Genomic DNA, 22,854 nt, shown 5'->3' on the forward strand with positions numbered 1-22,854 from the left:
TGTGTGCCGCGTCATTTCTTGCTGGCGAGAAGGTAGCGCGGGACAGGTAGATGCAGACACCGTAGTTCAAAATTCCAGGAAACAGGGACAAGAGCTGTTAGAGCTCAGCCTCCACTCTTTCTCTTCCCCATACCCACCCACAGTCTCCATGTCCCCCACACTCATCTGTGCAGCCAGAAGCCAGAGCACCAAGAATGCCATGTGGCTCAGTGGTGACAAGATAAGGAAAGGTCTGCAGTCATCCCAGGACACCAGCTGCTGGCTGCTCTAACCTTGCCAGTGTTATAAATTAGTAAAAGTAGGGGCTGGAGAGATGGCTCAGTGGTTAAGTGCACTGACTGCTCATCCAGAGGACCTGAGTTCAATTCCCAGCAACCACATGGTGGCTTACAACCATCTGTAAAAGGATGCCTTCTTCTGGTGTGCCTGACTACAGCGACAGTGTACTCATATAAATAAAATAAATAAAGTTTAGAAAAAAAAAGATTGATAAAAGTATATCTGGGAGGGAGAAGAAGACAAAATCTCAAAGACTGAATTTCAGCCTATACAAGATCAGTAATGCACATTAAGTACTAGTGCATATCTGTGAAGTATAAACACCTGTGCTGGGTTCACCCCCTTATAATGACATTTGACAGCATGGGGGACCAAGCCTGTTTGGGCAGGGTGCTTTTTTTTCTGGGGCATAGGGAGAACAGACCTGGCTGAATTCACAGAGCACTAGGGGTGTGAGCCTAGCCGACTCTCTAAAGTACCTGCCATAGTCTTCTTGGGTCAGAAGGAAAGTATGGCAGCACTTGTCCACGGTCTCTTCAGTGACCGCCCAGGCCTGCCTGGTTTCCATCTCAAGACACAGTGCTTCACGCCCCTTTTCAAACTTCAAATGCAAATCCTCAGGAGAAACAAACTTTGCATGCATTCATATTCTCTCTCTCTCTCTCTCTCTCTCTCTCTCTCTCACACACACACACACACACACACACACACACACACTTGTTTTTTGAGTCAGTCTCTTTTTATGTAGCCCAGGCTGGCCAAGAACTCAGGCAGTAGCCTGGGCTATACTTGACTTCATGATCCTCCTGCCTTAGCCTGAGTCCTGAGTCTGGGAATTACAAGAAGTATACCTGGTTCACACTCACTTAAATTTCAGACAAGATTTTAAAGAAAAGTCTTAATTCTCCTCTGGAGTTAATACCATAATTAAACACCATCTACAAATTCTCTAAATAAGTAATTTAAATATGTGAATCCAAACTTGTACTCATCATTGCTGAACTGAGTTTTAGCCTTTCCATTTCTCTGAGCCTTCATTGACCATGGACCATGTGGTCCACAAAATCTTAAAAAACCTCTGGGTTAATGATTTGTTTGTGAATTAGCCCTAGCCGGGGAACCAGGAAGGTTCCAGTGAACATGGAGTCAGGCTGCAAGGAAAGGCCAGAGTCACACGTGATAGCATTCAGCAAGGGCTCAGAGGAAAGGAACAAACTTTACAAGCCTGGGGTGGTGGTGGTGGTGCACGCCTTTAATCCCGGCACTTGGGAGGCAGAGACAGGCGGGTCTCTGAGTTCGAGGTCAGCTTGGTCTATAAACCAGGCTTGATCTAGGACACCCAGGGCTATGCAGAGACTCTGTCTCAAAAGACTGAGCAAACAGACAAGCAAAATTGCAGTACAGTGTGGAGTCCATTTTAACTAGAACCAGGAAGTACACCAAAGACTTCTTTATCAGGAGTCTTCACCCTTCACCTCTCTATTTTCCAGAATTCATACAGACTTCTTCTTCTTGTTTGTTCAGTGCTAGAGATTGGACCCAGGATCTTGTGCATGTTAGGTAAGTAAGTGCTCTACCCCTGTGCTGTACCCTGACCCTAGCATAAATGTATTGCTTTTGTGTATGTGTGTGGTACATACCTGTGACACATGTGTGCAGGTGCTCTTGCCCATGCTGGGGAGAGTCAAGGCAAGAGGCTGGGTCAGGATATCTTCCTTGCCTTATTTTTATTTTATTTATTTTAGTTTTAGCTTATTATTTTGAGACACTGTGTCCCACTGAACCCGGCACTCACAATTTCAGCTAGACTGACTAGCCAGGGAATCCATCCTACACCTGTCTTTATCCAGTGTGGGTTACAAATTCACATTGCCACACCTGCCTTTTGTTTTGTTTTTATTGTTTTTATTTAAGACAGAGCCTTGCTATGTGCCCAGGTTGACCTAGAACTCATTACATAGCCCAGGCTGGACTGGAACTTGTGGCATATCTCCTGCTGAGCCTCCTGAGTGCTGGGATCACAGATATGTATCAGTTCACTACACACTAGTGTAGTCCTAGAATGGATTGTTAGGTAGTAAACTTAAAAACAAACAAACAAACAAGCCTGGCATCCAGGTGCGGTGGTTCATACCTTTAATCCTATCACTTAGGAGGCAGAGGCAGGTAATCTTTGAGTCCAAGGCCACCCCGGTCTACAGAGCAAGTTCTGACACAGCCTATGCCTCACAGAGAAACCTTGTCTTGAAAAATAAACCAACAAATAAAACTAAAACCCAAACCCCAAACTGGATGGCTCTAGGCAGGGTCCCATCTGCACCATCTGGAAAGAACAGAAATAAACCTCGCCTCATCACCTCAGTATTCTGTTGGCCCCAGTCAGTACAGCCAAAGCCTTACACATTTCCTTCCCCTCCACAGAGATCATACATGATTCTTAAAACTGCAACCATTCTTTCAGCAAAGCCCACTTCTCAAATCATGTAACACATCAGCCAGTTGGAAGGTTCGGATCTAAGAGTAAGATTCTACAGCTTTGGGCTGGCAAGATGGCTCAGCGGGTAAGAACACTGACTGCTCTTCCGTAGGTCCTGAGTTCAAATCCCAGCAACTACATGGTGGCTCACAACCATCTGTAATGAGATCTGATGCCCTCTTCTGGTGTGTCTGAAGACAGCTACAGTATACTTATATATAACAATAAATAAATCTTAAAAAAAAAAAAAAGATTCTACAGCCTTTGGGAAAGCTCAGGCTAATGTGAGGCCAGCCTGGGTTACACAGTATGGTCGTGGGAAAGAGGGGCTGGAGAGGGAAGAGGAAAGGAGGGCAGAGGGAGTAACTGACATTTGAGATTAATCCAATCACTGACTAGAAAACAACAACGACGACGACAACAACAACAACAGCATGCCCTTATAAGTTAGGCTTAATTTCTTAATTTCTTTGTCTACTATCTCCTAACTCTTCTGCCCCAACTAAGTATGCTTAAACACACCAACAATTATATTTCACACCCATATCCATCCACACACACACCCCTGTAAGCACCATAAGGCTAGGGATGCATGCACTATTCCTAGGTAAGAATGGATACACTGACCCATGGCAAAGGCTGATCTAGGTGTTGTACGTGAATGAACTCACTCAGTCCTCATTCATACTCACTTAATAAATGAGGAACAAGGAGTAACCATTTAGAGCAGAACAAACCAGGAAGCCTCAGAGACATGGTTCCTTGGGCTCCACTACCCGACCTGGTTTCTTTCTTTCTTTTTTTGTTTTTAAGGCTTATTTATTTATTATTATATGTAAGTGCAGTGTAGCTGTCTTCAGACACTCCAGAAGAGGGCGTCAGATCTCGTTACGGATGGTTATAAGCCACCATGTGGTTGCTGGGATTTGAATTCCGGACCTTCAGAAGAGCAGTCGGGTGCTCTTACCCACTGAGCCATCTCACCAGCCCCCAGCCGACCTGGTTTCTTAATCTCAACTGTAGGGAGAGGGACTGGAAGAAGTGGAGGGAGTGAAGACTGGGTTCAGGATATATGGTATGAAAAAGAATGAATAAATTAATTAAAAAGTAGTCTACAACCATACTTGTTAGAAGGGAAGGAAACTGCTTTCAACAAGTGTCTGAAGGCCTGGGATAGAAGGCCATGATATTAGAATCTCACATTATTGGGTTAATTTTGTTTTCCTAAATCATAGGTATCTCCTAGTAACCTGTGGGAAATTATGAATCCAGTTATTTGGCCATAAAACACTTTATAAGAGAACTCTTTAAATTCCCCTTTGTTTTACTATTGGTGTTCTCCATTGTTTGCACTAAAACCAACATGGTTTATCTCTCTGATCAATATCTGGACCCCACTGTTAGCATCTACCCTCTCTGAGCTACCTCAACTCCACTGTTAGCAACCACCCACTTTGAGCTATTTCAGCTCCACTGTTAGCATCTATCCCCTTTGACCTACCTCAACTTCACTGTTAGAGCATTTACCTCCTTTGAGATAGATCTAGCCATTGGCCTCATGGGATACAGCTCCTTTGTCTTTTCATGTACTCATTCCATTGGTCTGAAGATGGGCCAATTGAGGTGGCTAATCTTCACTGTCAATCTGATTAAAATTCCTCCCTCCGGATGCAGAGGTGCACGCTTGTAATCCAAGGCTAGAGAAGTGAAGGCAAGGGGACCCTGGGGCTTAGTTGGTGAGCTTCAGGCCAGTAAAAGAGTCTGTCTCAAAGGAGAAGGCTAGGGCTGGAGAGATGGCTCAGTGGTTCCAGAGGTCCTGAGTTCAGTTCCCAGCAACCACATGGTGGCTCACAACCATCTGTAATGGGAATGGGATGCCCTCTTCTGGTATGTCTGAAGACAGCGACAGTGTACTCACATATATGGAATAAGTAAATAAATCTTTAAAAAAAGGGAGACTAGCCTTCTTGAGGATGACAGCTGAGGTTGTCCTGTGGCTTCTATATCACACACACACACACACACACACACACACACACACACACACACACACACGATTGATACAGTGTTTCTATATTTTCTAAGTAGCTTTTCATGCTTTAAGTTATTCTATATCATGCCTTTCCCATTACTTTCTGTTTGTTTTACTTTGTTTCCATTTTTATCCATTCACAGAAAAGAGATTAATAAAATTCAGAGTAAATTCTCAAATTCTCAAGAAAAATCATTAGTATCTGAAACAGCGCCATCCTTCATCCTCTGAAGGGTTAGTGTGAGGCTTGGAAGGAAATGGCTAAGTGTCACCCGGGGCCTTGGAGGACCAGCTGGGAGCAAGTGTCCTTCGCTAATGTCTTTGACTGCAGTATCAGGGGTCAAAGAATTTCCCGGGACCTTTGGGTCAGCCAAATGTGACCGTTTCCCTCTTTAACTGTGCACAGCAGCCTGCAGTCAGTGTTGTATATCTGACACGGCACTGTGAACCATTCTTCAGAAGCAAACTATAAAGGGACTGATCACCATTTAAAGGACAACATGGCCAAAAGGCAAACATTCCAAGGCACACTTGTAAAATCTAAGTTTATATCAAGGATATAAAACTAAAGACTAGCAATCAGGTGGTTCTAAGCAGAGGTCCACCCACCATTTTTAATGAATATGAAACACCGATTTATAACATGAATGTTTTTAGTTTTGGTTTTTTGAGACAGTGAGAGTCATACTACCCAGCCTTGCCTGGAACTCGCTATGTAGTTCAGACTGGCTTTGGACTCTCCAGCCACCTGCCTCAGTCTTTATCTGTTTGTGGGTATGTGCACATGTGTGAAGGTGCACACGCATGTGGGTGTGTATTATGGAGGCCAGAGATTGACACTGGGTGTCTTCCTAGATCACTGTCCATCTTATTTTGTTTTTTGAAACAAGGTCTCGGTCTCTTGGTCTTGGTGTGTGTGTGTGTGTGTCTGTCTGTCTGTCTCTCTGAACCTGGAGCTCACTGATTCGGCTAGCTGGCCAACAAATTTCAGGGGTCTGCCTATCTTGGCCCCTAGTGCTGAATTTACAGATATGCATCCCTGATTCCAGATATTACACAAGTGTCAGAGAGCAGACCTTCATGATTGCATGGCAAGCAATCTCCTCAGCTGAGGCCATCTCCCCAGCTCTGCCCTTCTAAATATCTTCCCCAACAAAGATTACATGTGACCGAGCCAGTGTTTCCAGCAAACCCACACTGCTTCCAAGACCATGTAAAACACCAGTCCAGCCTGAACCATGGAACTTTGTGATCTGACAGTCCAGACTAAGAAGATTCTCCTTCTCTTGTGTAATAGTTTCCTCCCAGATAGAAACATTCCTTCCTGCAGGGAAGCAAAGACTCAAAACACCTTTCGGGAAGTCCCTGAAACTGACCAGAATTACTAGAGGTCCCTCCCAGCCATAGTAACAAATAAGAAAAAGCTGAGAGTCCCCCTTAGAGGGAAGAAAGCTGAGCTATAAAGACAATGAGAAGACTATGAGAGGAAGCAGTTGCCTGACAGCAGCAGAAACCAGGAGAGCCTCTTAGAAGAGGTTTAGACCTAGAAAGGACATTCCAACCTGTTGAGCTGCCTGCAGGCTGTGCAGTGAGCTCCAAGGTTCCAAGCTTTTGTGAGCTGTCACCCATGCTGGGGTGGGCCTTGGTGATGCATCTGTCTTTGAGTCATCTCTGCTTCTGTAAGTAACCATTCACTGGTATTCCCACAAGTAGCCCTAATAAAGTTAGTTTACCAAGTGGAACTTTGGTGAGCTCTTTACTTTGGTCTGTCATGGGATCCCTCTGGATGAGTAGACAAGTGTGTGTCCCCAGAAAAAGGCTTGTTGCACAGCAGCTGTATGTATTCAGGAAACAAACCCATGCGGATCATGTACTCACTTCAAATGGCTTTTCTGATTTCTCTTTGAATTTTGCAAGCTCTTCCTTCAGCCTCTCATTTTCATCACTCAGGGCCTTAAGGCGCTCCTTAGCCTCTTTGCTTTGCATCTCAAACAACAGGCGCTCTTCCTTCTGCTTCTCTGTCCAGGCGGACAGCTCCTCAAATCGCCCTTTCATAGCTTGATTATTTAGCTTCATGGCTTCTGTTTGGGGTTCAGAGAGAGGGAGTCACCCACCAGGGAATGGATGGAATCTCATGAATCAGCCCTCCCCACTCTGGCCATTTCAATACGCTGGGTCTCTGGATCTAACCATGCCTGAGTGGCCTGGGATGGGTATGTCAGCAGAAAAAAAGACCATAATGATGTGAGCAGAGTTTGCTAACAGACAAACTAGAACATTTGCTGCTAGTCCTTAGATGTCATGAGAAAGACCAGGCATGGTGGCTTATGACTGTACTCCCAACACTTGGGAGGCAAGAGGTAGGAAAATGAGTTCATGGTCAGTCTCAGCTACATAATGAGCTGGAGGCCATGGGAGTCTATATGAGACATTGTCTCCAGACAACAAAATCTCCCAATAAAAACCAATTTGGGGATATAAAGTCCTGTTAATGACTAGAAATCTAAGAGACTGAGGGAGGTCCTATCATTCATTGATTACAAAGTTAATGATTTGGCTTGAGATATCAGAATATAACCCCTCCCCTGAAACACAGTTTCACTATGTATGAAGTCTAGGAGGCCTTGGATTTGCTATGTGGCACATGTTAGCACTGAACTTAGAATCCTCCTGCTACTCAGACCTTGTTCTGGAGCTAGAATACAGCCCTGCACCATCGAGCCTACCTCAGAATGCTTTCAGCTAACTCTGTAACCACAGTAGATCCGCTATACTTCCTTTTTTTTTTTAAAAAAAAAAAGATTTATTTAATTATTTTATGTATATGAGTACACTGTAGCTATACAGATAGTCGTGAGGCATCGTGTGGTTGCTAGGAATTGAACTCAGGACCTCTGCTCACTCTGGGGTCCTGCTTGCTCTGGGGCCCTACTCACTCTGGCCCAAAGATTTTATTTATTGTTATATGTGAGTACACTGTAGCTATCTTCAGACATACCAGAAGAGGGTGTCAGATCTCATTACAGATGGTTGTGAGCCACCATGTGGTTGCTGGGATTTGAACTCAGGGCCTTCGGAAGAGCAGTCTGTGCTCTTAACCACTGAGCCATCTCTCCAGCCCTCTATACTTCCTTTTAAACGGGTAAATGTCATTATCCTATTTCCTGAGATGGAATACTTTTTTTTTGGTATGGTGATAAGGATCCATTCTGGATCCTTACAGTCATTAGGCATGCTCTCTATAACTGACCTATACTCTTAGCCCTGAAACAGAATGCCTTTTAGTCCGACCTGTAAACAGACATAAACAACAAGCCCCCTAGACCCTGCCCAAAGTCTTGCTGTGCTGTTGTTTTTCTCTGTAGGGAAACAGGCTGAAAAAGGCCCTCACTGACAAGGTGTCTTCAGAAGGGATTGTGTTTCCTGAGTGGAAAGTCTGGATGGACAGTCCAGCTCACCTTTCAGCTGGTGGTTCTCGACCAGGAGTTCCTTCATTTGCTGCAGCAGCTCCTCAGGGGTGAATGTGTCCAGGCTGGGGTGAACCATATTGGAGGGTCCATTTCCTGGGGTCTCACAAGGGCTGTCCCCCTTCTCAGTCAGGCAGCTCAGAGGTTGATGGGACATGGTAACAGGTCCTACGGAAAAGCCATAAGCTAAAAATATAGCTGCTGGTGGTCTACCCCAGGCCTCTGAAAGGCCCACAATTCCACCAGGAATGAGAGGCAGTGAATCCCAGGGTGGCTGGCTTCCCCTCTAGTTGCACTGGAAAGATGTTCCCTTTAAACATCCAGTTCACACTGCCCAGCTTCACCAGACTATGCAAGAAAGGGGTGGACCCAGAAAGGCGGTGGGAAGTATCGACTGCAATAATGATAGAGATAATATCTGTAGCCTTGGTGAAGGATCACTACCAGATTCCCTGAAGTCCCTAAGTCCGAATAGCCTTCTTCTGAGTGAATTGTATTGCCTGGAAATTAGACCTCAATACAGCTACTAAAATATCCATAGTTTTTACTTACTGAAAGCTATTAAACCCAGCATATTTTGTATTTATTTAAAGCTATTGAGATCTCCATATTCTATCTTTGATTAAAAAGGAATGGCTGGTGATATTTATTTTTGGCAATCCTTAGGCACAGTATGTGCTGGAACACATGTCTTGCAGACATGCCCCTGCCTACGCTGGGTCATTCCATGAGGAAGCAGGTGCAGCAGCTTGCCCAAGGTCAGAAGCAGCGCACAGCAAGGCTGAGGTGCAGAGACCATCTTATAATACCCAAAAGGTGTGAGTGAAGCTTTATTTTTATTGAGGCTTTGATACGGTATTCATCAGTGTATACACAAAAGACACTAAAGCAGCTTGTTACCTACTGTATATCCTGAAAACACTTCTACTGATATGGCTTTATTTCATAGACATGCCAATGAGAACACAGAAGTAAGAATAAATGCCAATCCCACTTCTTTATCACCTACCACTCAGGCAAACACAGGCAAACAATTTTTTTAATCTTCACACTTCATGAAAACAATAGATATTCCCATTGGGAATGGCCCTATTCTACAAAGTGCAGAGAGATGACTTTAAAAACATTATTTCTTGGGCCTAGCGAGATGACTCAGTATTTAAAAGCACTCACTCCTCTTTGGCTCCTAGCACCCATGTCAGATGGCTCAAAATTGCCCATTACCAGCTCCAGGGGATTGGCCTGAACTCTTCTGGCCTCCACAGACACACATATACACATGGCATAAATTTACATGGACACAGAGTCACAAGAATCTTTTAAAAAAAAAACTTTATCTCTAATAACTATAATTTAAAACAAAACTATGCAACAAATGGTGCTTGTCCCACAACTGTGATGAACTGGTGCTAACGGGTGCCAAAAAAGGCAGGCGGCTTCTTCACCGGGGACATGGGCACGTGTTGGTGAGCTCGCCTGCTCTCAACAGGAATTGAATCTAGAACATCGGGCATGTTAGTTAAACACTCCACAACTGAGCCACAGCCCTGGTACACAATCTTATTTCTAACTGGGGAGACGGCGTTGCTCTCAGCCTGCCAGCTGTTCATGATTAAGTGCTTTATGGTTCCATTGAGTTGCAGTCTATTATGAAACCAGTCTGGAAGGATGCTAACCACCCTTCCTGCCACACAACCACATCATAACCTATGTGCGAATGCTTCATGCCCACATATGAAAATAAGACCAGATGCACAGAACAAGAGCTGCTTTCTATGCCCACAGGAGGTGCCATCCTGGGCTCTCTGTGAGTTCTCTAAAGTCAAGCAAGGGTCTGGTGCACTGCTTCTAGACTGAAGAACCTGTAGGTGAATCAAGCGTTACTTAAAGCACCTGGCTAGAAGAAAATCGTCCCAAGAAGTACATAGGAGAATGGTGACTTCCAGGGGAGCACCGGCCAGGCATTGCTCACTTGTGCGCCTCGTGTGGATATAGGTTTTTCCTAACTGAACTGATTTAAGATGCCATCCCTACACCCTTTCTGGGTAAAGCAGTGTTTCTGATTTTCTGTAACATTCACTTTTGCAGCTAAGTATGAGCGTGGACACTTATTCATTGCCTTAGGAGGCTGGGGCAGGAGGATCACGAGTCTCAGGCCATTGCGGGCTACATGGTTTAAACCTGCCCCTGCAAAATCAATGAAGGGAGCCGAGGAGATGGTCCAGGGGCTCAAGTGCCCACTGTGCAAGCACAAGGACTGGGGTTTGGATCCCCAGGACCCATAAAAAGCCAGGAAGACACGCTGGTTTCTTGTGATCACAGCGTTTGGGAGGCAGAGATGGGCTCCTGGGGCAAGCTGGACAGCTACACTAGTTGTCATTTGTGAGTTTCGGGTTCAGTGAAGACATCCTGCCTCAATAAATAAAGTAGACAGCAACCAAGGAAGATGCCTGATGTCAACTTCAGATGTGCACCTAGACATGTATGCCTACATATGCATACATAGAGAAAAAATTCATTAAACATTTTATTTTTGTACATAATGATATTGGTGACTACATTTCATAAAAATGTTTTTTTTGAGCAATAGTAAAATTTACTGAAATATTTAATCTGAAAAAGCCATAAAGCGTTTGACAGATTGTGTGCTGGGAAGCAGATGCCAGTGGCAGAACCCAGGGACTTATGAATACTAGCGAGTGCTCTACTGAGCTATTCCTACACTCAACATTGTACTTTGATTTTATTTTTATCTTTGCTTTTATCAACAAGGCCTCAGTCTATAGCCCAGGTTAGCCTAGGACTCATTATGTACAGCCAATTGCTTTTGAACTCATGGTGATCCTCCTGCCTCCACATGCTGACTGCTGACTGAGATTAAAAGATATAAATGTAAATAAGGAAAATAATAATAAAAAAATTAAAAAAAAAGATAAGCCACTATGTCCATCTCAACAGATTTTTAAAATGTAATAAACAGACATCTAGAAAATGTGTTTAGTTCCATCTTATATTCATAAATTAATGTCTCTCAGTCTCTATTTTTTTTTTTTTAGACAGAGGCTAGCTCTGGTAAACTTCCTGCCTTAGCCTCCTCAGTGCTGGGATAACAGGCATGCCACCGCACTTAGGTCCAGCAACAAATGATCTCTTTATGGTTTTATCAAAAGAAAGGAAAGAAGGGAGGGGGAGGAACAGAGCTGAGAAGGACGAAGGAGCGAAGTAGAAGGCTCCAGGAACGGGGAGGGAGTCTGCTTAGCTGTCTCTGCCCCTCGGCCTCCCATCTGCACCTCCCCTCAGCCTACAGACTCAGCCACAATAATACTGGCCTTGCTCTTTACAGTTCCAGCAAGCCTTCTATACCTGGCACAGGTTGCTCATACTCTGCAAGGACATTCAAAACAAAACCAAACAAAACCAAACAAAACCAGGGCTGTGCTAGGTGAGACAGTGGAAGAACAGCCCAGTGCGTGGCCTTGGGAGGCACCTGACCTCCACAGGCTATTTACTGACTCCTCACAGTTCTCAGCTCAATGACTCTAAAACATATGCTTAACTTTCTAGAAAGATCACAGTTCCATGTGCACCCTTCAACACAGGCATGCTCAGTATTCCTCACGACCCCCACCCTCTGTCAGCCCTGCCATCACCCTGGTCATTCTTACAAATATATACTCACCTAGTCACACTGCTGTCAAATGGTGTTAGGAAAATGAATACCATAATTCAAATGTCATGGTGACTAAGAAGCCAGCATATACAGCAAATGTGAGTGTTCAAATTCTACCACCATTTTACTAAAAGCAATTTCTAGTAATAGTGGAAGTCTCACAGGATGTTGCAGGATTTTTGAGTGCTTTAAAGGTAACAATATGGATTATCATTATATGGTACACATATGAAATATCTACTGGTAGACTGTAATAGCAGAAGGCTTAAATCTCTAAAGTATCTAAACACTTTTATCCTGTCTGTCTGTCTATCTATCTATCTATCTATCTATCTATCTATCTATCTATCTATCTATCTATCTACAGGTACATACACTATTGTCTGTGTGTATGTGTGTGTGTGAGTGAGAGAGAGACAGAGGGACTTCATGCATGCTCACACACACACACACACACACACACACACACACACACACACCCCAGCACATGAGCAATCACAGCACCATGCCTGCAGTCTATGTGGGGTTCTGACGACAGCCTTTTTCTCTCCTTCCACCATCTGGGTTCCAAGGACAGAAATCAGATCATCAAGCTGAGCAGCAAGTCTTATTTTGTTAAACCACCTCCCTGGTGCCTGAATGTCCGAGTCATGGAGTTCCCCTTGAACTACATTAAACGGAGCAAACACAGAAATACATATTTATATCTCTCTATGTATCCCCAGAGATTATAACTGGAAAGGAGTATTTATTGCAAGGGTCCCTCTAACAACAATTCCTCATAAAAATCCACCTGACCTGGGTACGAAGTACTATTTCTAGGCAAACATATTCAGTAAGAAGGGGAAGGTGGTACACGTCTATAACCCAGTACTTGGCAAGCTGAGGCAGAAGGATGGGCTTGAGTTTGAGGATAACCTGGAATACAAGGTGAGCATTGAAGTATACCATTGAAGTATAAGACCATTGAAGTATAAGGCAAGAGAGAGAGAAAGAGAGAAAGAGAGAGAGAGACAGAGAGAGACAGAGACAGACAGACAGACAGACAGACAGACAGACAGACAGAGTGTGTTAGCATGAGACTAGCAAGCCAAAACATTTTAGGCCTGCGTGACTGTGCAAGTCTATAATCCCAGCTCTAGGTAGGAAAGCTAGGACTGCCAGAAGTTCTAGGCCAGCCTGGGGGACACAGCTAACCCAGATTCAGAGTAAACAAACAGAAGATACTTAACAATGAAGGCAGGATTTGTCAAGGTTTCACTAACAAGAAAGACGTGAACTAGCAAGGCAGAAAGTCAGAGCCAAAGCTCCAGCTTCTCTTCCCTAGGTCTGCTCCCCGAGTCCCTAACCACGCACACCCGTACGTACCCAGGGGTCAAGTAATTAATGACCTGACCTCACAGACATGGGCGTAATCTCATTCCTGAGTTGGCCTTAATCCACTCTGACTTCTTATTCACTGTAAGAATGTCCGTGTGGTTTCCGTGACACAAGGTTGCACAGAGTAGGCTTAGATGCTTGAGTGATGGGCCACATGAGTCAAGTCCCGCCCCGACTCTCCCCCAGCAGGCGCTGTCTCTTCCACTATAGGATGGCTCTGACAGCCAGAAGGCTGTCTGCTAGCACCGTCTGACTTATGCCAACTTCCATCCACTGGATGCTGGATGCAAAATGAGCTCATTCCTTTTTCCCTGATGTAAATGAGTTTTCAGATTTACGGATGAAGTACTATCAGGCTCAATCCTTGCATAAGCCAATTAATTTTTTTCCTTTTTAATAGTTATTTTTATTATTTATTTGTGTGAAGGTATGTGTGTTCCCATGTGGGTATGTGAATGTAAATGCAGGTACCCTCAGGTGCCAGAGGCATTAGATTCCCTGGAGCTGGGGCTGCCTGAAGTAGGTACTGGGAACAATAAAACTTAGGTCCTCTGGAGGAGCAGAAAGTGTTCTTTTTCTGCTGAGCCATCTCGTCAGCCCTGGTACATTAGTTTTTGTTTGTTTGTTTGTTTTTGGTACACTAGTTTTAAACAATGAAAACCTGTTTCCAAAAGAGAACTGATAGCTGGCTATGGTAAATTGTAGTTTCCATTCACAAAAGGGGCTAAAGGAGGCTAGGAAGCTGGCTGGCAGGTAAAGGCACTTGATGTCAAACCTGACCACCTCAGTTTGATCCCCGGGATCCACAAGTCACAAAGACAGAAGCTGCCTCTCAGCTGTCTTGAGTCTTCCTCGTAGGTGCGATGGTATGTGTGCATCCACACACATACTGACAGAATAAGTATATAACTGTAATTAATGGGAGGTTGAGTAGATTCCATGAGCAGATGACTAAACGCATTATCTGCTTGGAAAAGAAAAGGTGGGAGACATATACATCTTACTGCTCGAGTAAAAGGAACCTCGCTGTGGCTTACTAGGAATGCTACTAGTGAGGTTACACCATGCCATACACAGAAAATACAGACTTAACCCAGTTTTGAAGGCAGGAACATGGAAGTAAGGCTTCCTTCTTTCCATTCCCCCGTCTCCCAAATCCAAAGGAATCATCAAGATGGGTCACTTCTTCCTTCAAAGCGCTTCCATCTCCCCTCCATCCTTAAAGGCTGAAGCTTGGGCTTTTATTTGGCCTATGATTGGCAATGTTCACTTCTCGCCTATTGTGTCTACTGCTCTGTCCCCAGTTTTGCGACACACACAAGAAAACAAATTGCTATGTCCTTGTTGAGTGAGTTTTAGGCATTCCTCGCTCTCCATTTCGAGCGCACTGCTGTTGAGGTTTATGAGAGGAACATATTTGTATTTATTTTCAGGTTCTGGGCTATCACAAAGCCACAAATACTACACCAAAGGGCTCACAGTTCCATGCATTCTTCACCCCCGTGTCCTTGCCTCTTCTGTGCCCTCTGTCTGGGCGAGGTCTGGCTCTTGTCCCTGGGAGAATTTCAAAGTCCATCTCAGGGATGACATTTTGTGGAGAAGCAATGCTTTTGAGTACCTAAGAACCATTTGTATTTCCGGTGCCCCAGCCCTCCTAGCAATCACTGCCAGCCTTCTATCATCTACTTTCTCTCCCGTCTTTTTCTTACTAGAGACTGGCACACAGCAGCCTCTGGGCTAATGCTGAAATGACAAACACAACTTACTGAGGTCTCTTTTAACACCTGTAAAATGCTCTCTTCTGTGCGAGCACAAACTGCACACATTAGGACTGTTATGAGTTTCCTGCAGTTCTATGATGCTCACATCCAGATTCTTGAAGGCATCTTTTAAAACTTATTTTTCAAATCAGGTTCTGGGCTTACTTAGTCATAGACATCAATGTCAATGTTTTTCTCTACCACGGCAAAGGGTCTGGATATATCTATATCTATATTCTGTTATCTTTTTATCAAACCCACGCCAAACCTGAAGCGAGAAAAGCTTTAATAAATTTAATTAAGAAAAATAGATTTTGGAAGGCATAGTGGAACACACCTTTGATCTCAGCTCTTGAGGGGCAAAAACAAAGCAGATCTCTGTGAGTTCAAGGTCAGCTTGGTCTATGAAAGGAATTTCCGACCAGCCAGGTAGACATAGTGAGACCCCTTTCTCAAAATCAAAACAAAACAGATTCTACAGGTCAGAGAGATGGCTCGGTGGATAAAGGTTCTTCCTGCCAAACCTGATGTCCTGAATTGAATCATGGATCTCTCAAAGACCGTCCCCCTGCGGTCCCCATGAACACCATGACAGGCACACGCATACAAGCATCAACACCCTCTCACACAAACACAGAAATAATAAGTATAATAAAATTTAAAGGGCTTACTTTCTTTTCTTTTGGATTTTGATTTTACAGAAAATCCAAAGAATTCATCAACATGCTAAGGGTCTATAACAAAACCACAGGCAAGCGGATTTGGGGACTAGTAAGTATAGTTCACGGCCGAACGAGTATGTGCTGCTTAAATGAGGGGGTTCAATACTAACCAGGAGGAAGGTGATAACCAACTCCTTTCAAGACTGACTCTCGGCCGGGCGTGGTGGCGCATGCCTTTAATCCCAGCACTTGGGAGGCAGAGGGAGGTGAATTTCTGAGTTCGAGGCCAGCCTGGTCTACAGAGTGAGTTCCAGGACAGCCAGAGCTACACAGANAAAAAGACTGACTCTTTCTTTCTCTCTCTCTCCCCTCCCCTCCCCTCCCCTCCCCCACACAATTTACAGGCCGGTTGTAAAAACTATAACTACTTTCACGGTGTTGCACACTAACTAAAGTACTGCTCAAACCGGCTCACTATAAACAAATCAAATACACACACACACACACACACACACACACACTATCCACAGTGAAACTTCCTTTGTCTAATCAAATCCAAGGCAATCTCTGGCAGTGGCCTTTGCTCTGTTCACATCTACCCCATTATCAGCCTTCGGGCAATAGGTGATAGGCTCCTAACTTCTCTCCCTAGGTCAAAAGAACAAAGTGGCTGCTTTGGGTTAAAGGACAGCTTTGGATTCAGTTCTGAAGGTGCAAGTGACCCAGTACTGCCTGCCTTACGTGATTTTCTTGAGATTCTCCATAAGATTTGCCATTTCAACCTTAAATACTTGAGGCATACATTCCTACACAGGAGTGCTGACAGTGCAGGCCAGATCGGGTGCTGGGTTTCATCTCCCTCTGAGGCTTGTTTACTGCCTCCAATTTACACATTGCCTGTGGTAAAAACAACTCCTTCAAACTTCTCAGCTTTTTAAAATTCATTCTTATTATATTACATTCCCTCCTCACCCCCCCCCCCACGAGTGTATATACATGCATGGATATAGCACACTCTCCCAGATAGACACAACAGTTGATATACCCTTCTGTAAGCCTGTCACTTTGGCAAGGGGTCTCTCTATTCTTCACTGTTCCTGGGCGACCTCATTCAGAGTACCTTCATTCCTTGAAACAGTACCTTAACCACTTCCTCCTTAAAATGAACTGACTGCTTGCTTAATCACTCTCAACCTGGGACATCACCTTCAAACCACCTCGGTGACTTGAACTGGAAGTCACCTGCGGTCAGCCAAGACTGTGTTTTACTATCCCGGTGGAAGAGGGGTGTCCTCTGGGGTGGCCGTCGCTCCCCACCCCCACCTCCATCCCCGCCGCCCCTGCCACACCAGGTCAGGGTCTGTCTGGGCCTCGGAAGCCTTCTCAGGACAGCCGTCCTACAGGAGGGCCGCCCCAGCTTCGTCACCCTTCCCGCGGCAGGCTCCGGGAGACGGCGACAGCGAGAACCGCTGCCAGGATAGAGTGGAGTCCGCTGGGGAGAGCCGCCGCGCTCAGCCAGCGCCTGCCACCCCCGGCCCGGCTCACCGGCCACAGGGATCCTCTCCTCTCAGGTCACTGCTTCGTTGGCATTTTGTCCCAAAGCTCTGGATGCCGACGCCCGCCAGGGACCAGCCGGGGGGCGGCGACCGGGCAGCAGGACGGTGACGCGCGGCCTCGCGACCCGCCGGGCGCCGCTCAGCTGACCGCAGAGCCCGCTCCCGCCCTAGCCGGGGAATTTCCCAGACCACGCCCACTCGGTCACGCCCCTGAAAACCACGCCCAACGCTCCGCCCCTCTGTAGCTCTTCCTGAGCCCCGGGGTCTATCTCCCCGGTTCAAGAGTCAGAGAGGAGGAGTTAACTACAATAAACTATTTATCAGACCAAATGGACGGAGTCGGGCTTCTCTGGTCTATAGAGAAAGATCAGAATCACATGGGGTCTCTGAGTCCTTCGGAAGGGTCTCAGGCATCCTCAAAGCAAGGCCTTCATCTTTCTGTCTCTCTGCTTCTCCGCCCACTCCTACCTGAGTGTGTATTTAAACCTTACAACTAGGCATACCCTCCCACTGATCCTTGTCCTCTTTTGGAGGCTTTAATTAAAAACCAAAGAAGAAAAGAAAGACAATGCAAAATGTGTTTGAGCTCTTGTTCTCCTAGATCAATTAACATATAGCTGCATCAGATGACCCAGGCAGGTGAGACTGATGGATTGATTCGGATTACACTCAGGAAGCAGTCTTAACTTGTGACGGTGTTTTACCATTCCGGAGGATGCCTCTACTTAGACTAGAATGCAAAGCTAGAAAATAATAGAGAAACCTCCTAGTTTGCATTCCCAGCCCCTGGGCATCAGCAAGGTGGCATCGCAGGACACAGATGGCATTTGATCGGAAGGGTGAGCTCCAGGCAAAGCGTTGCCTTGACAACCAGACCCCAGTGGAAGGTAACTAGGTAGAAACTCGGGCTAGCTCCTGGGTGGCTCAGAAGACAGCATGAGATTAGGTTTTGTGCTCAAGGTCAAAGAGATGTCATAACCAGGGAAGAATTTTGATTACTGATGAAAGGAGAGATAAGGAACGCATGGCTGTGATTGCACACAGGTTGGAAGGAGAGGTCGGGATCTTCACCAACACAGCAAGAGACAGCTCAACCCAGCTCATCTAATTGCATAGTCCGGATCACCTGCTGTCTGTTCCAAGACTTGGTCTCATATGTTAACCCTAAAGCTAGACAGAGAAGGTCTGGAAAGCTGTGTTGGGGGTGGGGCGGGGTGGGGGGAGATGAGGACTTGTAATTTTTATGATAGTCTCCACAATCAACACAGAAGACTCTGTGAACCCTTGTCATGCCTCTCCACCACCACCTAGTTGTATTTGCAGGGGGATATTGGCCAAATGTCCTTTTGTTCTACTGAGTTCTGACACCATGTCCCTGCATGTGGTGGCAGGTCCCACAGGTAAGAATGCCACCCTGCAGATCTGACTGAGCCTTCCAGTGCCAACGGGAAGCCCCAGGCTGTTTTTCCTGAGCGGCTGACCCACTAGCCTGCTGTACATTGGGGTTTGCTGAATGTCCTTGTTGGGCTTTACTAATTTGCCATGCAGCTTGCAGAACTCAAGGCAACAGTCATGTTTAACGGCTTATTATTAAAATGCATTTTAACAGGTAGGTATAAACTGCTAGATGGGGAGTTATGTAGGACAAGGTCTGGAAGTGCTCCTAAGATAGAAGATTCTGTTGCCGGTGGAGTTGGGGTGTGTCCTCCTCCCTCCTTCCTAGAGGCCTCCTTTCCCCAAGTGTTTAGATAGCGAGAAACTCTTGAGTTGATGATGTAGTTGGTAGAATTCTTGCCCAGCATTTAAAAAACTCTGGATTTGATTCCCAGCATCTTAAGAACCACACAATAGCACTTACTGGAATCCTGTATTGATGGAACGCTAAGGCTCAGGAGAAGCAGAAGTTCAGATTGTCTTTGACTACTCCTAAGACTGACCTGAGTTCAAGGCCAGTCTGGGTTACAACGCCCTCTTCTCTGGTTCCCCTTTCTTCCCCTTCCTCCCCTTTCCTCTCTTCTCCCCTCCTACCCTCACAGATAGTTAAACTGAGTTCTTATAACTTTCTCTTTTGACTCTATTTTAAGCCATGGTGAGGCGAAGTACAGTGACAATCGGGGACACTGAGAATGCAGGGAAGAGGCCACCCTGGCTTAGGTGCCCTCTGACAATCTGTTCTTCCTGCAACATACTCCACAGTGCCCCCCCCCCCGCTCCCTCTCTCCCTCCCTCTCTCTCCGTACTTAGCTACACAATCTCCACAACGTTTATCTTTCTGTGCATCATTCTTGGGCAGTTATCCAAGATGACCACAGTGCCACACCCTGGACCAGAAGTCATCTTCTCCTCCGACCTGGCGTGATTCTGCAAGTGACTATAAGGACTTCTCTGGATCACCTTGAAGAATCAAAACTGAAAGTGACGAACCATATCTATATTTACATATATATATACATATTTATGTAGTGATTATACACACCTATAATTACATATACTCCTTTCCCCAGTGTCTCAAATCATAGTTTAGGATGACATTTGCTGACCTGGAACTTGCAGCAGTCCTCTTGGACTTCCAGGTGCTTGCTTAGCATACTCCCAGCCCAGCCTGTTGGGGGTGCTAGAGCTGAGGTGTTTACTTAGCATATTCCCAGCCCAGCCTGTTGGGGGTGCTAGAGCTGAGGTGTTTACTTAGCATATTCCCAGCCCAGCCTGTTGGGGGTGCTAGAGCTGAGGTGTTTACTTAGCATATTCCCAGCCCAGCCTGTTGGGGGTGCTAGAGCTGAGGTGGCAGTGGTTGTTGCTTCTGCTTTGGCCTTTTCTTCACCTTCACCTCTTTTCTTCCTCTCTCCCTCCCCCACTCCATTTTCTTCTTTGACAAAGTGTCATTGAACAGCCCTGGCTGGCTTGAAACTTGCTATGTAGGCCAGGCTAGCCTAGAACTGACAGAGATCTGCTTGCTTCTGCTACCCTCCTATCCCCAGTTCTGAGATTAAAGGCATTCGACACCATGTCCTGCTTTACATTAGTTAATTCATGCAAGAGCTGCTTCAGAACCTCAGGAGGTGCAATGTTCTATAAACTATATACAAATGGCTCCTTTACAATGCCTGAAATTCATGGTTCTGAAGTCACCTACTACTTGAGGATGGTTAAGAGTTCCTGGAATGAGTCACATGTTAAAAATTACATGTTGCGCTGAAGAGATGGCTCATTGGTTAAGGGCACTGACTGCTCTTCCAAAGGTCCTGAGTTCAAATCCCAGCAACCACATGATGGCTCAAAATCATCTGTAATGAGATCTGGCACCCTCTTCTGGATGACAGCTATAGTGTACTTACATATAATAAATAAATAAATCTTAAAAAAATTACATGTCACCATTGTTCTGGACTGAACTCCTGAGCTGGATCCTAACATGCCGGGCAGAAAATAAAGTGGAGTCATTCTGAAGAGGTCAGCTCAGGAACTTTGGAAAGTTCCACCAGACCCCTCCTCTCCTGGAAGAGAGAGGTCATGGAGCATGTAGGCACCCCTCGCCTCCAGGAGAGGCTGATTACGTCCCCCAGAAAGACCACAGGGGCCACCTGCAGACAAGGGAAGTCCTTGCTACCTCATTCTCTAAGGACCAATCAGTTTAAACGTCACACTGTTCTGCCAATCATATTGTGCCTAGTTGCTGTTGCTCTATTCTACCCCTGAAAACTGTAAAAACAAACAAAACAAAACAAAAACTGGCCTGGGGTCATTGCCTCTCCTTTGCATGTAGGACAACCAAAGTGCACTGGAACAATAAACTCCTCTTGCTTTTGCGTTGATCTCCAGCTCCACATGGTTCACTCGGGTGGGGGAGGTGTCCCAGGTAGCTAAGGCTCATCACAGTCTTACAGCTCAGTGTCTCAGTTTCTTTCCCATCACTGTGATAACATGAAATGACTCTATTTTGTGTTTGCTTCGACAGTTTTCAACCCTCAGCCCTGCTCCTCTGAATGGTCACATCTGCCTTGGCAGCACACTTGAGATTTCCCATGCCCTTGACCATGGTCCAGGTGTATTAACCAAAATAATTAAAGCAAACAAAAATAACTAAAGAAGAGCTAAGTCATGTTATATCTGAGGTAATTACTGTGCTCTACCAGCAATGAACATTTTTTTTTTGTTGTTGTCGTTGTTTTGTTTTGTTTTCGAGACAAGGTTTCTCTGTGTAGTCCTGGCTGTCCTGGAACTCTATAGACCAGGCTGGCCTCGAACTCAGAAATCCACCTGCCTCTGCCTCCCAAGTGCTGGGATTAAAGGCATGCGCCACCATACCCGGCAGCAATGAACATTTCAAGGTTACTCTGGTCCTCATGCAACTTTGATATAAATTATGATCTTTGTGTTAAAAAAAATGCCTTTAAAAACATTGTGCCTCTCAGCTTGGGACCCAAGAAACTTTACAGAGGCAGGAGCCCGCTCTTGGTCGGGACATTGATAAAATGATTAAAAAGTTTAGTTAGCTAAATCAGCATGGTTTTCAATAACTGTCTACAATAGATCATTTCAAAGTGCCATGACTAAGGCAATTTACAGAAGGCTTGAGAGCCCATCCTCCTGGGAGAACACTCAGTTGAGAAAATGCTGCCCTAAGCTCTGGCTGTAAGGCATTTTCTTAGTGATCTGTGGGGGAGGGACCAGCCCATGGTGAGAAGAGCCATCCCTGGGGAGTGGTTCTGGGTTCTATAAGAAAACAGGCTGATCAAGTCATGAAAGGCAAGCCAGTAAATAGCACCCCTCCATGGCCTCTGCATCAGCTCCTGTCTCCAGGTTCCTGCCCTGCTTGAATTTCTGTCCTGACTTCCTTCAGTGATGGACTGTAACGTAGAAGTATAAACCAAATAAATCCTTTCCTCTCCAAGTTGCAGTTCGGTCCTGGTGTTTCCCTGTAGCAATAGAATGGTAGCATAATGAAGACACCAAGGGACCAACCTTCAAGAAGGTTGATTTCCCCTTGAGCTTTGCTAAATAGACGGGAGGAATAATTATCCTACGAATGAGACAATCTGCTTTTCCTTCCCAGAATCCCTGCTCCCTGTAAAGTTACTTGTGGAACTGTATAGGGGTGTAAAGTTAGAATCCAGCTGTTGCTCAGGCCACAGCGTCTGCAGCTGGTCCTTCTCTTGCAGATACCAATAGGCACCCTACTGAGACACTGTTACTCTAGTCAACAAACTCTTAGGGGTCAGAATCTCTCACCTGGGGAAGTTTACTTCAACAGTGATGTTGGTAGTTATACATCCTGCTTCCCCCAACCCCCATTTCATGTCTCCTGCCTAGAATCAAACAGCCTAACTGCAGGCTTGTGCTATGAAAACACCTTCATCTTCAGGAAGGTAAATAAAGACTTCACTTCTGCCACATGGTGTCTGTCTTTGGCTTGAGTCTCCTCAGAGTCCCTGGCATGCTTGTTGTGTTGTACTTGTCTGTCTGTCCATGTACTAATAACTTTCCAAATAAAGTTCTTACCCTACCACAGCCTATCAAAGTGTCTGTGACCTGAATCTTGAAATTTTTTTTTTTTTTTTTTTTTTTTTTTTTT

General features: G+C 45.3%; 1 protein-coding gene across 2 annotated transcripts in view; it reads right to left on the minus strand.

Annotated features, from left to right (window-relative positions):
• Positions 1-17,421, minus strand: part of Optn (optineurin) — a 44,681-nt gene extending 27,260 nt beyond the window's left edge. For both annotated transcript variants that reach the window (XM_029547689.1, XM_021215935.2), the window contains exons 1-3: positions 17,272-17,421; positions 8,246-8,422; positions 6,666-6,868 (exon numbers count right to left, since the gene is read on the minus strand). In XM_029547689.1, the coding sequence (XP_029403549.1) occupies positions 6,666-6,868; positions 8,246-8,411 (369 nt within the window). In that variant the 5' untranslated portion in view covers positions 8,412-8,422; positions 17,272-17,421. The remainder of the gene's footprint in view (positions 1-6,665; positions 6,869-8,245; positions 8,423-17,271) is intronic.
• Positions 17,422-22,854: the final 5,433 nt, after the last annotated feature.

This window comes from Mus pahari, chromosome 16 (genome assembly GCF_900095145.1).
Source record: "Mus pahari chromosome 16, PAHARI_EIJ_v1.1, whole genome shotgun sequence".
Lineage (NCBI taxonomy): Eukaryota > Metazoa > Chordata > Mammalia > Rodentia > Muridae > Mus > Mus pahari.